General features: G+C 43.7%; 1 protein-coding gene across 1 annotated transcript; it reads left to right on the top strand.

Annotated features, from left to right (window-relative positions):
• The first annotated feature begins 461 nt into the window (after window positions 1-461).
• SLC30A1 (solute carrier family 30 member 1) lies at window positions 462-10,512 on the top strand. Its single transcript, XM_063390713.1, has 2 exons — window positions 462-1,233; window positions 4,639-10,512. Exons 1-2 carry the CDS (start codon window positions 600-602, stop codon window positions 5,547-5,549), a joined length of 1,545 nt encoding a protein of 514 aa, XP_063246783.1. The 5' UTR covers window positions 462-599; the 3' UTR covers window positions 5,550-10,512.
• The last annotated feature ends 6,990 nt before the right edge of the window (window positions 10,513-17,502 follow it).

A 17,502-nucleotide genomic window follows, 5' to 3' on the forward strand; every position in this document is an offset into this window, starting at 1 on the left:
CTCAGGACGCGTGACGTCACAGCGCCCCTCACGCCGGGCGCCGCCCCGCGGCCCGCAGGCGGAGCCCCGCCCCCGGGCGCGCGCCGGGCCGGGGCCGTGTGAAGCGCACCTTTTGCACGAGTCCCGCTCGCCGCGGGCGGGGCCTGCGGGGGCGGGGCGGGAGGGGAAAGCCGGCGGGGTGAGCCAATGGGAGTCCGTCGTTCCCCGCCGCGTCACGCGTAGCCCCGCCCACCCCCCGTTTCGGGCGCGGGCGGGCGGAACGGGGCGGCCGCGGCTCGCTGGGCGTTACCAGGCGGGGGCGGGGCGCCGCTGTCGCGAGGGTGCGCGGGCCAATGGCGAGCGGGGCCGGGAGCGGGGGCGGGAGGGCACGGCCGGGCGGGCTGGGCGCGCCGGCCAATGGGACGAAGGCGGGGGCGTGGCCGAGGCGGCGCTCGGGTTCCGTGTGAAAAGAGTGAGGGGGCTCGGGTGCAAAGTTTGCTCGCCCGGCGCCTGCGGAGGGAGCGGCGGCGGCGCGGGGGGAGCGGAGCGGAGCGGCCGCCCGAGCGCTCGGGTCTCCGACCGCTCTCCGCGCTCCTCGCGCCCCCGCCGGGGCGGCCGCGATGTGCCGGGGGATGGCGGCGCAGGGTCCGGACGGGCCGCGGTGCTGGCAGAACCGGCGGGCGCGGCTGCTGTGCATGCTGGCGCTCACCTTCCTGTTCTTCGTGGTGGAGGTGGCGGTGAGCCGCGTCACGTCGTCGCTGGCCATGCTCTCCGACTCCTTCCACATGCTCTCCGACGTGATGGCCCTGGTCGTGGCGCTGGTGGCCGTGCGCTTCGCCCAGCGCACCCGCGCCACCAAGAAGAACACGTTCGGGTGGGTGCGGGCCGAGGTGATGGGCGCCCTCGTCAACGCCGTGTTCCTCACCGCCCTCTGCTTCACCATCCTGCTGGAGGCCATCGAGCGCTTCACGGAGCCCCACGAGATCCAGCAGCCGCTGGTGGTCATCGCCGTGGGGGTGGCGGGGCTCATCATCAACCTGCTGGGGCTCTGCCTCTTCAACCACCACGGCGTCGGGGGCCACGGGCACGCCCACGGCCACGGGCACTCGCACGGCGGCCGGCAGCAGCACCCCCGCGGCGGCCCCAAGCCCGAGCAGCCGCCTGGGGACGGGGAGGCTGCGCTGCACCGCGAGGAGACCAGCACCTTGGTGGAGAACTGCAGCAGCTCCAACGGAGTCAGCCAGGAGAAGCTGGGTAAGCCCCGCGGGGAAGCGCCGCTGCCCCATCCACGCGTAGAAAAGCGGGAGGGATCCTTTCCCCGAGCAGGACGGTGGCCGTGCTGGTCCCACCTGGTCCGGCCTCTGTAGGGGCTCTGTGAGGACCGTCTGTCCCCACTCCTGGGAAGGAGGCGAGAAACTTTCTTAGCAGCTCTCGGTGCGCATGGCTGTCTCACCTCTTCCTCACGCCTTTCCTTCAGATGCTCTAAGCTGCATGTTTGTCTTGCAGACAAGTCAGAGTGTAAAAGTGTCTTGAGTAAAGCAGTTTGCCCTGGGAAAAAAGTTGGTTCCGCAGGGGAAGGCACATGACAAGCGTTTCTTGCCTAGCGACACGAGCTGTCATAAGACGCTCTCCCAGTACCATCCGAACTGGCTGCACATCAAATGGAGTGCGGCTCAGTGCCTCAGTCCCGGCAGTGGTTTGCTCCATTGGGCCAGTTATCAGCTACCTGGGAAGCTACTCACTATCTAAAACAAACATACTGAAGTCTATCCCACTGCAATAACGTTGTGCTTCTTCATAACATAGGTATTAATAGGGAGAAGTCTTGGAAATTGCCAGTCAGAACCGTGGAAGCCGGAATGTGACACCATCCTGGTGCCAAGGCACATGTGTGGTGTCTCGGAATAATTTTTCTTTAGCTTTCTAAGGCATGTGCACTCACCTGCACACAGACATACGTTAAAATCTTCCCTTCCCAATTGTGGTTAAACGGTTTCATGGGTAGGAATTTTGGGATTATGTTTTAGTGGATCCAGAAGCCGGGATGGTTCATTTTGAAGCTACTTGGTTGAAGCCAAATGTTGCGCGCCTGCAGAGTGAAAGGTGTGTTTGCCATTTCTCTGTTCCTAGGACATCCTTGTCACCAGAAGGAATGGACTTCAGGCTTTGGAACCAATTTCTCTCTTTCAGTTTCAGGGTGACATCATCAGACCATTGTTGTAGCTTAAAGGGAGCTTTAATTGATGGAAGTGAAATTCGCTACAGTTTCAGGTTTTCTGTGGTCAGAGGTTCCAATACACGTTTGAGAAACTTAGTTTCTGCTTCTCCATGTTGGCTTTGGAAAGATAGGTTTTTCAGGAGGATAGGAAAGTTCTTCTGAATACACTACACCGTTTTCTTGACGACGTAATAAGCTCTTAATGTTGGTTTAGTTCCAACACATATATCCTAATATTTAGTTTCAAACAATGCAAAATTCCCTTAGCCCTTGATCTCATACATATCTTGGACTGGGAATTATTCTTTAATGGTGAAAAGTTGGGCTTTTAGCCAAGTTTGAGACTAGTTAGATCAAAAGGTTATAGCATAGATTAAAAGGCATATTGTTGTGAGCTAACTTGTCTGGAATGTCTCATGTAGATGAGGGATGTGCTTCTGGCAACAACAAATAATTTGTTGTGGGTATTTTGGTGGTAATAGGGCATAATTTTGGTCGCAGTGAAACTTCAAAATCAGTTTGTCTTTCCTTCTGTGCCCTGTCATGATTATGTAATGGATGGAGCCATTCATAGTTTGCCTATGGCAAAGTTACATGTAAAGGTGATTGGAGGCTTGGGAGAAGATGTGAGATGTAGAGATGAAGACAAGGGTGGTCCTGTGCCTTTACTGGAAATCGCAGAGTAGGGTAGTCCTGATTTCCTAAGGTGGAAGTGAAAAGTAGGCATAGCCTTAGGGGCTAGTCCTGCACAGGCATTTCTGTGCATGACCTTTATGTAAATGATCAGTTTATTGGTACATTTCAAAAACATATTTCCAATATGTTTTAGCCATTAGCCATTAAAAATAGTTCAAGAGCTTTCTGGAACTATCTTTCCTGTTACCCACTCTTACAGATAGCTGTACTGACTTTTCAGATCTCCATTATTCCAATTATTTGGAACAAAGTAGTGTGAATGTTCCTCTTTCCTTGCTGTCATCGTGGACCTTGAGGTCTGAACTCTGTAACCTGACATATTTCCCTCTAATGTATGTACTTCTCTGGAAAGTTAGAGGTCCCATGTTCCATAACTCCTAGAGGTAGTGTGGAAAATGTAGCTGGAGCTTCAGGGCAGAAGTGTATTGGATAAGGTAATGAGCTGGGGCTTGGAACTCAGCCTTGGTAGGAGCCCACTCCTTCTTCCGAGAGGAGAGAACTTGTGCACTCTGCAATTGCAGAATTGCAGCCATGAGGGCGAACAGCAGAAGCTGCACGTCTTATTAACGTGTTAATGTTTACAAAGGTCTGAACTCAATAACCTCAGAAGCAGTAAGAGCTCCTTGTTTCAGTTTGTTAGGTCACAGGCCAGTGCCTGTTGCGTTTCTTTAGCACTGGAAGTATCCAAAGAAGAACTTCTGAAGAAAAGCAAGAGGTTAATCATGTGCAATTCTCTCCAATTTGAACACTGGAAGATGATTTTCTTTCAGAAAGGATTCTTCTTTGTAATGATATTTATTCCTGTGTTGCTGGTTAGCTGTGTTGGAGTGGTAAATATTGCAGATAGTTGTGGCAAAAGAGGGCACTAAAATGTTCATTTATGCACAATCCATGACATATGACTTTGGACATCAGAAGCTGTATGTTACTCAACAGCTATATATCACTTGCATAAAAATGTAATTTTACTATTTATTTATTAATTCTGAAATATAAATTTCAGTAGTTCATATCCTCAGAGAGTTTCAATGATAACTTACACTGCCCTATAGTTAATTCTGCTGGTAAATTCTGCGGTTTTGACCTAAAATTTCAGCTGATTTTATCTCACAGTCCTGCTAACTCATGCACCATCTTGGAAGAACTTCCTTTTCCTTGAATTCAGAAGCCTCTTGAAGAGGCATTGGTAAACCTGAAAAGAAGCTATTAGACAGCTGTATTCATACAGCTTTTGAGCTTCTAGCTTCAGATTTTAATATGAAATAGCAATGAAGTCCTATGGTTGAAGAGAGGTTTTAACAATGTGATCAGTCTATCGATGTTTCAAAAGAAGGAACAAATGTAACTAACTGAGCTACTTCAACCAGCTTTTTTACATATCCTCTGTAGTTCTGCATTTTGTTTTAGAAACAAGCAGTGAATAGGTAAATGGTTAAACAGCTGGAAAAGGTGAAAGTAATTTTTCAGAAGAGTAAGTTAAAACGTGGTCATCTTCATTCTTTGCCGCTCTACCTCTTTAATCTGCATGTAGAAACAGTTGCCTTCTAGATTATTTAGATCACTCATTGGGAAAAGTGAATTCTCCTTAGCCAGAGAAGATGTTGCTAAGTGTGTGGGTTGAGTTGCTTTTTGATTTCATACTCAGTGTGCCATGCTTACCATTGGATATGATTTCATAAGGAATTACAGTAACATTTTGTATTATATATAGCTCATGCCTAATTGTTTTATTGTTTTCTTCTCAGGTGATATGAAAGATGACATGAGTGATGTACAAGTGAATGGGAATGCTGGCCATTATCCTCTGGATGAAGAGGAAGTTGAAGAAGACTCTAGTGCACAACTTAACATGCGTGGAGTTTTTCTGCATGTTTTTGGAGATGCCTTAGGTTCAGTAATTGTGGTAGTGAATGCCTTGCTCTTTTATGGCTTGTGGAATCCATGCCCTGAAGATGCGCCTTGCTTTAATCCATGTGTCAATAATCATTGCATGGAAAATGCTACTTTATCCCAAGCACTTGGCAGAGCTAACAAGTCTGAGCAAGAGAGCATTATGGTGGCTGGTCCTTGCTGGTTGCTGTATTTAGATCCTGTCCTCTGTTTGATTATGGTCTGTATACTCCTTTACACAACTTACCCATTACTTAGGGAGTCAGCCCTCATCCTTCTCCAGACTGTTCCCAAACAAATAGACGTCCATTCTTTGAACTCAAAGTTACGTACCCTCGAAGGAGTCGAAGCAATCCATGAATTACACATTTGGCAGCTAGCAGGCAGTAGGATCATTGGCACTGCTCACATCAAGTGTCCTGACCCTTCCACGTACATGATGGTGGCCAAGCGTATCAAAGAGATCTTTCACGACGAAGGGATTCACGCGACTACCATTCAGCCCGAGTTTGCCAGCGTTGGCTCCGAGTCAGGGAGAGGGAAATGCGAGTTTCCTTGCAGGACTCAGTGTGCTTTGAAGCAGTGTTGCAGAGCGGGAGAAGATAGTTCTGCAAAGAAGACAGAAAAATCCTCGTCACTTAGTATTTCTTGTTCAGAAGTTGTCATCGAATTTCCGAAAACGAGGAGGACTAAGTCAGAGAGCATCCCTTCAGTGAAGCTGGAGGCAAACACCGATCAAAACGAGCAGTTTGAGTCGTCTTTGTAACTCCCTGAAGGGTGCTGCCTGAGTTGTGGAGACTTTGTCAACAGCTGTGTTGCAAGAGGAAGAGACAGACGTTTGAGATGCAATTTTGCCAAATAGTGTAATTGCTGAAGTCCTTGTTCTTGTCATATTGCTAAATATAGAATGCTTGTTTTAAAGAATATAATGTCACTGTCATGATACAATGTGTTTGTGTTGGCTTTGTTTGACTGAGACAGACAGAAAGTGCACCTATGCTATAACACTTCAGAAAACCAGTTTCAACATTTCAGCAGACACTTTTTGCTGTGCTTCAAATTAAGATACTTTTTTCCAGTGAAAAGGTATTTGAGGGATAAGCATGTAAGAACTCAATTTGTGTTACAGATTTCTTGGACCTACTTTTTCCTTTTATATTTGATTTGTAGATATCTTAATATATTGTTTATTTAGAAGCCCTAAAAAACCAAAGTTCATAGAACATTTTTAAAGATATAGCTACTAAAAACTGGAAACCACTTTGCAGTTTCACATATTTTTCTTAAAGCTATGTAATAACAATAAAAAATGTGAAGGCTTTTCTAATTAATTTATCGCACAGCATAATTTAAAGACAGCATCATGTGATTGTCAGAAATTTTCGTGTCTTCTTCTGGTAAGGTAGCAAGGTAATTGAAAACAACAGATGTGAAAGGGTTTTTTTTTCTGTCAGAATGGCAGTTCAAGCTACTGTATACTGCTCTGTGATCAAGACATGAAGGTGGTCGATAAAGTAACACAGACTTTTACATTTTATGGATTTTCTGCTGTTTTCTGTTACTTTCAAGTTGTGTCTGGTCATGAAAGTCTTCAAGGTTTAAAGAACCCTTGACTCAACAGTGCTATAAATAAATATTTAGCTGATACTGAGTTTATTAAGATAAAATAATTAGTTCTGTCTATAAGTGCTCTGTTGGGGAAGGTCTGCCAAGCACCAACAGTGTAACTCCTGCTTCCAAGCACAGACAGCAGCTCCCCAACAAGTAATGGTGCATTTTGCTTCTAGCTGAGTGTGTCTGTAAACACTTGCAGTGACTTCAGTCCTGGTCCCCCACCGTGTCCTCAGGAGCCCTCCACTGACTTTTGAGGAAGTGGTGCAAGGAGTAAGATTTCATTCACTGCATTTCACACTTTGAGATGTTTATGTATCACATAGTTTCACTTAGTATCTGAATCTGTGGTTTAAAATCTGGACTCAGTTAATTGAAAACTGGCTCTAAAGAAGCTGTTACAGTGTGCTGCCACTTAGGAAAGGAGAAACCGCTCTGTGGACTCTGTGAATTTGGCAGAGATGAGATGAGAGTTGAAAGATAAAACATACAAGAAATCTAGTCTAAAACCCTGGCCCTTTTGATCCACTCTCATGTTATGTATGGGAACTAATGTCTTGTGATTAACGGATTGCTCCTGTGTGCAAAACTGGAAAACAACTCAGATCTTCCGTTCTTTGCTCTATGACTCTGGACATGATAAACACTTTGCCTCAGTTTCCCTATCTTCAAATGGGGATAATACCTACCTCACAGGGGTGTTGTGAGGCTTAACTGTTGTGTGAAGAGCTTTGAGATCTGTTACTGGAAGGCACTGGAAAGAGGATAAGATATTAGATTACCTGGCATTTACTACTTCTACAAATGTATTGCAATACCTAGGCACAACCATAGGGAACTGAGGATAGTTTTGGCCTTATGAAATTCTTCGATGCTGTGGTTTTCAGGTTTTTAACAGTATTTAAATATAGATTTTTTTTTAAAAAAAGAATGTTTTGTTAGTGAAGGGAATGTAGCTTTGCCTCCAGATACAGAACACGTCCCTAGTTTGCATTTCTAATTTGTGTCTTGCATCATAATTGCTCCTAAATAGTACAAAAATAGTCCTGCTGCTCATCAGACCTGTATTGGCCCAAGCCATGTCAGTGGTCTTACCCAAGCTCTCAGCAGAGCATAGCAGTCAACTCTCGATTATCCATGGGTGGAATCCCAGTGTTGTGCATTAACTGTGCGGTCTGCAGAGCCAAGACCAGCCCTGTCTCACGGCACACCCGGGCCAAGCGCTGTGTGCCGAAGCAGGGGAAGGTGGAAGTGCTGCCCCGCTCGCAGGGACCCCATCACCGCCTGCACTGCCGGGCTGCAGCACAGCACTGCCGGGGCTGCTGCCCCTTGGCTGCTCAGATGCATCCGCGGGAAGCTGGGGGCTGTGCATGGGTGAGCTTGGCTTTGTGCTGGCTTGGGATGTTGGTGCTTCACAGCCACCAGCATTGCTCACCTTTTTCTGTGTTTATGCTTGTTGTATAGTCTCATAAACTAACTTAAATGTGTTAATATAGTATTTATATATGTTTTTGTTTTTTCTGAATTATCTTAACTCTTTTTTTCTGTTACCTGTATATGATCTAGAGTTGACTGTTAAATGAGATCTTGTATGAGACTACATTTGCCGAGTATGCTACCACTGCTATTATATTAGAGAGTATTAACCAAGTAAATTTTGAAATGAACAAAGTACTATTTTTTTTAAATGTGTATCCTTGCTTTCTATGGTAAACTTTCACTAATTATTTTCATCACTAGTTTAAAATTCATCTCGGTCATTAGTATGAATTGTTGAGGTTCTGCTGTATATCACTAATGCACCATAGAACTGTTCTTTAGTTTATTTTAAAAAATACCAACAAATCAAACCATGGTAGCACTGAGAAGTCTGATTGACTTCTCTCCTGTTGCTCTTATAAAAAGAGGGCAACTAGTAAGTCATAACACTTACCATCATTGGTTAGTAGTCTCAGTAAATGCATCTGAATAGAGGGAGTTGTAGTCACTAATTCCACTCTAAACGATTAATTTTTTTTGTGCTAGAAGTCATATTTTTCTATTTCTGTGTCCATTGCAGGCAATGGCTAGCTAAAATGACAAAAAAGCTCTCCCCCTCATTATTTTAAATATCAGGACGGGATGCAGAGTTGACAGTGATGATGGTGATGATGATGATGGGGGCAGGAGGGGGAATTGTGTGGCCTCTCTGTCATGTGCCCTGTTGCACATGCAGCACCAGCTGGTGTTAGCAGGGCCCTCCAGTCTCCTTAGCCCTCGATGGTAAACTCCCTGAAAGCATGGAGTGAGGTCAGGGTGGTGGCTGTGCAGCAGCAGGAACACAGTTTCTCCCTTCTGACTGTAGGAGACCCGACTGTAGCCTGCTAGCTTGTGAAATAGCTCAATTTGTTTAAAATTTGATCTGTCTGGAGTTATACAGACTTGATTTGTTCTGAAGATCACAGTTTAAGAATACTGAGAGCATTCAAAAGCACTGCACAGTCTCTCTTTATTTAATTTTTTTTTCCACAATGCATGAAACTAGTGAATCTCATGTAAGTAAACACTGCAGTGGTGGGGAGCTAATTGTATTGTGTATCACATTCCTGAATTTTTAAAATAAAACCAATTATGGAACACTGATTTTAAGGCAAAATAAGTTTGTACTTCAGTGTCTAGAAGTTGTCTTCTAGCCTTGTTAAGGCTTCTGATTAAATGTGTCAGAGATGTACCAAACATCACTGGATGAAAAATTTACCCTTGCTATGTGTCTCATCCAGGAACATGCTATTTTAGAATCACTTCCTAGATTATATCTACACCTAAGGTGCAGTGCAGAACTAATTCAGCCGCTCAGTGAGCTAGCCACAGGACCATCAGTCTTCCTTTTTAGCAGAGTAAATTGTTTCTGTGGAACCCCTAATAATTGTAGCTTAATTACTTCCAACACCCAGTGTGGGCTTTGGTAATGTCTGTAGTTACCACATTGCAGTGGTGCAGTATTGACATACACAGAGTTATATAAAAGAACCAGCCCCAACTTGTGACTCCCCGAAAGTCATGGCAGGGGCTCAGTCCTGAAAATTTCTGTATTCTTAAATAGTTTCATTGGGCTGACGAGTACTTACTTGCACACTAGGAATTACTTGTGGGAGTGAGTCCAAAGCTTCTGCCAGTGTTAGCCTGGCTTTTAAAGAAAAAAGTACCTAGATTTTATGGATTAAAATCAGAACTGCTATGGTGTCTCTAAATTTGCTGCAGAAACACTGTCAGATCGGTATAATTCCAGGATTTATTCCTTTTCCCATTCTCTAAAAAGAAAGGAAAAAAAGCCTGAGTGTCCTAAGATGTTAACAAGTTTAGCTAAACTAACGTTGCTGTTAGCTTCTGAAATCAGGCCATCTGAATTTATTAAACACTGCCTGATGGAGTTTGGGGAGGAGGAATAAAGATTCTTGCCATTTTCCTGCCCCTGCCCCCTGCTTTGACTGCACTTTCTAATCTCTTCAGCTATGGAGAGACCAGGGGGGATGGAGGGGGTGAATTTTGTAACTAGATGTTCCAAGTTCCACATGGAGGGAATGGGAAATACTGCTAACTATATTTAAAAGCATATAAATATGTTCTGACTATTTTAGTTCCATAGCATAGCATCAGTTACACCCTTTTTAGGTATGCATTTGGTTCAGGTCCACAGTATCTTTGGCTTTTCCTTTCTCTGCTAGACAGAAAGAGGTGGATGCTCCATTTGCCTGAGCTGAAGCCAGGGTTGACAATTTTCCAAATCAAATGTAGCTTTGCTGATAACAGAAGGTCTGATTATTCCTTGTGACCTTTGCTTTGTGTGGTTAGCTGCGTGTGAGGTGCAGCACCATGTTTTAGCAGGCTCACATTTATATTTTGCACTCACCGTGTTGTCCAACTAGTTGAAAAGCAAAACCACAAAGCTGAAAAATATCTTTCATCTGTATGTCTCCAAAAAGCACATGGGATTAATTTGGCTTCTTTTTTTTTTTCATGTCCTGGATCCTATTTCTGAATAATGTTAAAATATAATTGGCATAGTTTGTTCATTGATGATATTTCTTTTTGCCTTCTTTTAAAATAAAGAACAATGTCATTTTTTCTTTTTTCCTTTTTTTTTGTTTTGTTTTGTTTTGTTTTGTTGTTAAGTATTAAAGTGCTGAGAAAATAAATGGAGCTCTTGACTATCAAAAACATTTAGTTGGGATTTCTTTCTCAGATCAGCTCCCAGGAAGGAATCTAACTAGTAGAAATACACACTCACCATCTCCCAGAACATAAAAAAGAGATGAAAAGAGCACAAATAGAGGAGGTGGAGGTTCGTAAATGGGTTTTAAAGTCCTGGCCTCCAACTGTCTGGGTTACAGGTGCAATTATAAGAGTAGTTCCTCGGTTCTAGCATCGTGAAGAGTTTATTATGCAAAAAGCATTTCTTTATCTCAGAGGAAAACAGTTTTTGAAAAGAATAAAAAAATCTTCTTGACCTGTTAATTGGCCATGGTTAAATATCTGACATAAGGTCAATGAGGTAGCTTCCTAATAGGACTCTATACTGTTCTTTCAATGTCTTTGGAAGAAAGCTGCTTTCGAGCAGAAGATGCTTTGGTGCTTTTCAGTTTCATTTGTTTCCATTCAGAAACTGCAGTGTGCTTGGTTTTTTGGGAGAAAAGGACTGACTGCAGCTGTCAGCACTAGTACTGAGGAGGGCAGGGTGGTGACCAATGCCTGCCTTGAGCTGTTAATAAGCTTGCAGTGATGAGTTCATTTTGGAGCCCTTCAGCAGCTCCTTTTTCTGGGAAAAAGTGATTCCACGTAATTAGTTATATGTGCAGGAGGGTGTGTTTGGTTGTGCTGTAAGCACTACATGTGAGCTTGAGTGCTGCTATTTTCCAAAGCTGCTTCTACTTCTCCATGAAAAAATATGATTTGAACTTACTATGAACATCCTTTTTGAGACATGCTGGTGTGGGAATTTTAAATTAGCAGGAACGGAAGCTTCAGGTCTATAGCTTACTTTTACTACATGCACCTTCCCCTGTGTCATTGCTAGACCTCCTACCCAAGATAGTTGCCTCTCCACAAGGACCAGATCCAACTTCCAGAACAACTCCTTGCTCCTTTTCCACTGGAGGAGCTAATGCCACAGGAGAAGGGTGGGGTGGGACTGTCTGACTTCAGTCAGATAAGCGCTTTCAGCAGGCACCTTCTCGGGCTGATCTGCGCTAGCATCTCAAACCTGGCATGAAAGCCTTGCCACTGAAACTTTGGCTAGCATTTATATATATTGGTGGTTTAGTTTATCACTTGTTTGTTTGTTTTGTTTGTTTGCTTGTTTTGTGGCAGTCAACACAAACCTTAAAGTATTGCTGAGACCAAATGGCAATCCCTACCCCCCATCACCTAAGCCCTGTTTCTAGTTACAGCATTGGTCGGCTTCCCAGCGTTTCCCTCCTGCACCAGCTCCTGCAGCTAAGAATAGCCCTGGTGATGCTGTGGAACAGGACGTGCAACCTGCTGGGCTTCCTGCATTTGTGCTTGTGTTGCTGGCCTGGGCTGAAGCCTGTCCTCATCTTCCCCTGGACTCCCTGGGTGAATTTGTTGGATTTAATTTCTTGGATTAGGTTTGCTGTGGGGTTGGCCCGCACTTGTTCTGTTGCATTCTGTGCTATCGGCAACTGCATTCTGCAGTACAGGCAAGACCTCAGCCGAGGGAGATATTTACTTGCTGCCAGTCTTCTGTGCTTCAGAGTGTGTCTGCTGAGTGTAAGAGGATGCTGCTGGCCTGCTGCAGACCTGGATTCAAGCTTCACTGCTTGGTTTGATGTTACCGTGTGATCCCTGTAGCTGAGGATGCAGTGAGTACAGCACAGGGAGTCTGCAGGTAACTGGGTCACTGCTGCTTATCGGAGCTAGGTGCTCATACCCTGGGTTCAGGAGTGAGCAACACTCCCACAGATAAATGCTGCACATACTGCTATGCCCTCAAGATTTTTCATTAGGCAGCACTGACTGGAGACTCAGTCCATTGCTTTATTCTGTGCTGCCTTGGGCTCTCCCCCAGTCAATTGCAGACAAGCACATTTTTCCTTGAGAAAGGGATTATGTGAATTAGCAAAATTTGGGTGATGATTTTCATTTGTATTTTTGTGAGCATATGGGAAGGTTCTGACCCAAATGGATGGGGTTGATTCTGCATGCTTCCAGCTGAGTGTTAGGAGAGGTTGGCTTAAGTACCAGGTAAAATCTAGGCTCAAATAGTTCATCCTAAATATCCGTACCGTAAGAGGTCTTAGACTTCTGTGTCATGCTAGTTTGAGGTGATTTTCTCTTCACATTGCTGTTCAAAACAAAAAAAGGAAAGAACTGTTTTTAATTACCACAAGAATTATTACCCAGCTTTGGTAGGTGTGTTTCCAGTTAGTTGAAAACCTCCCTGCATGCAGCAGCAGCACAGTAGAGACACTGACGAGTTAGTCGGCAAGTTATTGCTAAAAAGGAGGTGTTTGGTACATATGCTTGAGCTTGGAAGTGGAATGACACTTGGCACCATAATGTCCCAGTTATCTTTTTCTGAAGGAGTAGGAAAACTGCAGAACTAAATATTGAGTCAAGCCGCGTGGGCAGAGCTCCTGTGTCAGAGCTGCGCTGACGCCACAGCCGCAGCGTGACATCATGGGCCGTATGTGAAAAGCTCAGAGCACCACCCGAGCTCTATGTGTTACTGAAAACCTCAGGAACATTTATTGAAAACTCGCATGGGTTTTTTTTCCCTTTTCCCATTCCCTTAATGCTGAGACTTTTATCCACACAGCTAAGGGGAGAGTGTGTAGCTCGACTGCCTTGCAACACTGTGTGCTGCTCAGAAAAAAAAGGTGCCATTGAACCCAGAGTCTGAAGGCCACTGCACTTGTGTGCCCTTTCTAAAAGTATCTACAAAAGCAAGGGAATGTCAAAACAGTGTTTCTCTACTGAAAGCTGGTGAGATACTCAAGTCTACAGCTTCTGCAGTAGCTTTCTGTGATGCTCTTATTTGCTGTCCTCTTCCCAGAGAGTTATCTGAGTTACTGTTACTGCATGTGTGTGCAATAATTAATGTGCCATGGAAAAACAGTAGGGCAGACACTGGAGTTCTTTAGATTTATTCTTTAGGAATAGAAAATCTGATCTAAAAGATTTTTGCTAAACTTCTTTCATTTCTGATATTATCAAAAAGGCAGGTCACGTCTCCCGTGGTGGTCACTCTGGTTTCATAGGAAGCAAATGAAATTATGGCATCAATGGAGAAAGATGAGCAATGGAGTGTGTATGGGGTTTGATTTTGGAGGGGTTATATTTTCCCCCTCCTGCAGCTGCTTTAATGAGGGTAATGATTTTCTCTGGTTTTCCTCTATAGCTCTGCGGTGCTTAACAGCTTGTTACTGTGGGACCTACACTTGGAGTCCATGGAAAAGCAAGTTAGTGAAAGACATGGAAAAACATGTTTAAACAGATGACAGCTGAAGCTGAGACCTTAATCTGTCTGAGACAGAAGGTAGCCAGCACAGCCTCAGCTGTTCCATCAGGAAAGGTTAGTGTGAAGTGCCAAGCTTGTTGCTAGAGAAATGGTGTAGAAAATCAGGTAACAACAGTTTAGTTTCACACCCGAGCATAAGAGAAGTAGCCTCTCTGCAAGAGACTGTAGCTTGGCAAAAATAATGTCTTTGCATGGGGGCTTGTTGCTGGCAGTGGCAAAAATCCTGATAGAGCAGTATTGCTCCGAATGACTTAAGGTAAAGTCAGATATTGAGGGTTCTTATGCAACATGAGAGTTCCCCTTTCGAAACAGTGGTTTGGAGAGAAAAAGTCATTGGTCTGGGCTAGGATGAAAATTAAACAAGATAAACAAAGATGGACTAATGCCATCTTCCCCTTCCCCTTTATCTCTAAATCTTAACCTTAAACTGCAAATTTGAACTTAATACAGTGCAGGTCGTCTGCAACTGCTGAAACCAGCTATATTTTAATAAAGCTTACTTATTTTGATGATGATGATGATGATGATGAAGGTTTGAAAGTTCCTCTAAGTAACTGAAATATTTCTATGTTTTAAAGTTCAAATGCAAGTATTTTTAAATATTACTAAGAATATTTTCAAATTAAATAATTAATTCTCCCAATAAAATATTTAATGAATTATTTACTTATTCTGTCCTTTTTTTAAATCTACAGAGCATAGAAATAAACTTTATTTTCAAAAATCTCTCCAATTTTTGCTAACATATTATTTTTCTTTAATATCAGCTAAAAAGAGAAGAAGTGTCAGTTCATAAAAAGTGGAGCTAACCACACAATTTTGGTAGCAGGTCACTCACCACTAACAAACATTTCAGCATTTTGCAGAGCTCTGAGTAACTGTACAATGTGCTGTGGAAACAGGGACCACAGCAGTAAATTAGGATGGAAAAATATGTGCTTGAACTTCAAGAAGAAAAAGCTGCTTTAGTGATACATAAGAAAATGTATCTGTTCCTAAGTTGCATCTTGGCTTGTACTATCTATTGCATTCTGGAAAAATAATCCTTCAAGATACTGGTGATGTGATGGTGATTTTATTCCATAAATACCAGATTAGATCCTGTCCTATGCACTGATTTATCCAGCCAGTTAAAGTATGGTAGGGGGAGTAGTGGAGAGCATGATATGCAATTCTGGACTGTACATCATTCAGCTACTCCTTCCAGTACACGTGATCCTTCTTTTAAATAATGTGAGAGTTTGTTGGCAGTTTTACCCTAATATGACCATCCTACTTTTCAAACAACTTGGTTCTGACAGGAGCTTTGTTCTGACAGATTCTTTTTCAAGGGGGATGTCTTAACCAAATTGGCTTCAGGGTACCTTCCTGTGACACTGCCTTCAGGGGCCATGTGCTGGCTGGCTGCGCCACTGACACTGTGTTTTCCTGTGCTCAGTAGGAGTGCAAGACTCTGAACCAAGTTGAGCTGGATGGAGGATGTTAAAGCCCTGGAAATATGGAAGAACACGCTGAAGATACAGAAGATACAGCTAGATTAATTCCTATCACTTTAAGCCTTTGTTAAGAAAAGTTGGGCTCTTGGGTTTTGGTGGTTTTTTGGTTGATTTTTTTTTTTTTTTTTTTTTAAACTTTCTGCATCTGGGACTAACCCCAAACAGAGGCACTTATATGTAGAGGAGGAAAACTTAATATTCATTGAAATGTCACTAGAATTTTTAGTAAGTCCAAGATGTTTACTAAATAAATTGAATAAGATGGTAATGATTGTTACAGGACCCCTTAGAGCATGTTTTCCATCTCACTTTTCATCTCTGATAAGTAGACTATGACTATAAGAGCCTGCCTTGTATTGGGAGCTCTGACAGGTGAAAAGTGCTCTCTGTTCATAGCACATGCGAGCTCTGACCTCTCTCATGCTCTTCATCCCTCAAACTCTGCTAGATAGTGCTTAAAGAAATACGAAGTACTTGCTAAGACTTGAAAATGTGACCATGGTAGAAGCTGTGGTTCTCTGAGGGGTTTCATTCATCTCCATACGAACTTCAGTTTCCCCCAGAAGCTAAAATTTCAGTTTAAGGATGACCTTGGAAATAGTGTGTGTGGGGGGGGGTAGCTTGTAGAAATCTCAAGAAGCATCCAACAGGACTACAGCTATTCTAAGGAAAGAAGCCATCCTCTCTTGGACTGGACTGCCAAGTGACCCTGCCTGAGGGATGGAAAACCAGCAGTCTTCCTTGGAGACATCTGGATTGCTCCTGGCTGATCCTGGCTCTGCTGCACCGATTTAGGGCCATAGCACACGGGAGAAGTGAGGGCATGACTGCCGTGAGCTGGGATGTGCAGGCCATGTAATCTGTGCTCTGAGCACCTCCTGTCACAGAGCAGCCATTTACCAACAAATGCATGCACAGCACTGCCCTCAGCGTTTGAAACTTCCCCTGTCTCTATAGGAAAGGCCTCCACATCCACAGCATGTGTGCCATAGGTAAAGGGAGCAATGGGCTGGTGGAAATGGCACCACCAGTGCTGTAACAACCCTGAGACTCGGCTGCCACTCCAGTTGTTCTGGGATTAACGTTGTTACTGAGTTTAGAACTAATGAATGAGTCTTGAAACTCAATTTATGCAGAAATAACTGCTTAAACCTTGTTATTTCTTGTTTCCTTGTGCATGTGGCTTTTCTAGGCTGTCTGCTTTCTCCACACTAGCTTCCAAGTCCTGCTTGGGCAGGGGTTGTTGCCTCCCAGCATAGTACTGATCATAGAGCTAGGTATCCTCCAGGCAGGGCTGTTGGATGCTTTCTAATCTGGCAATGAGGAAAAACACCCACCATGAGAGAGTTTGAAGTGCTTCACTAAGTAATTAATAGATGCTAAAGTCTCCAGGACTTCAGAATAACATGGACTCTGACTTTTCATGCAATGCTGTGTAGTGCTTAGGTAAAAGGTTAAAACTATACCTACTCTAAAACAAATCTATTCCATAACATGGAGGCAGAAAGACAGATGGAATTAGTACTGCTTCCTCCTTTAACAGGAGTCAAGCTGAGCCAGAGATAGAAAGTTTATAAATGTTTTCTTTTTTGTTTTTTTTTTTGTTTAGCATGACTTCTTGTTAGAAGGCTGGAAATATATTTCTGTTAACTTTTGGTTATTAAAAACCAAAAGGCAGTCTTAGAAAGAAATCGGGGTCTGACAACCCAGCAGGGTAATGGGAAACTTAGTAAATATCCTATTGTTATAACATCTGTCATTTTAGCATTAACAAGCTCATGACTGTTGTATGATCACAGTTCCACTCTGCAGATTAAGGAAAAGGCTGTTAGACCTTTAAAGTAAAAGATTTCTGCCCAGCAGGGTGCTTTAACCTCTTGTATCCTGAGGCAATTTAGCTAAAGCAGCTTGAAAGTGATATAGAGACAAACTCCTGTGCAGGTCAATTAGGAGGGATACAGAAGAAGTTGGACTCAAGGATTTTCCTAATTTTGTTCTCTTTGATGTCCAGAAGAACCAGAAAAAACCCTCAACCAAGCCCAAAAGAATGTGGTGGGTTTTTGTGATTTATTCTTAATTTGGTCCCACTTTGATTT

This window comes from Prinia subflava, chromosome 2 (genome assembly GCF_021018805.1).
Source record: "Prinia subflava isolate CZ2003 ecotype Zambia chromosome 2, Cam_Psub_1.2, whole genome shotgun sequence".
NCBI classification, from domain to species: Eukaryota; Metazoa; Chordata; class Aves; order Passeriformes; family Cisticolidae; genus Prinia; species Prinia subflava.

What these genes read in the sequence shown, in the direction of transcription:
- SLC30A1 (XM_063390713.1), top strand. Translation starts at nt 600, where the DNA reads ATGTGCCGGGGGATGGCGGCGCAGGGTCCGGACGGGCCGCGGTGCTGG. An exon ending in AGTCAGCCAGGAGAAGCTGG is followed by an intron (nt 1,234 to 4,638) that starts GTAAGCCCCGCG and finishes TTTTCTTCTCAG; the next exon opens with GTGATATGAAAGATGACATG.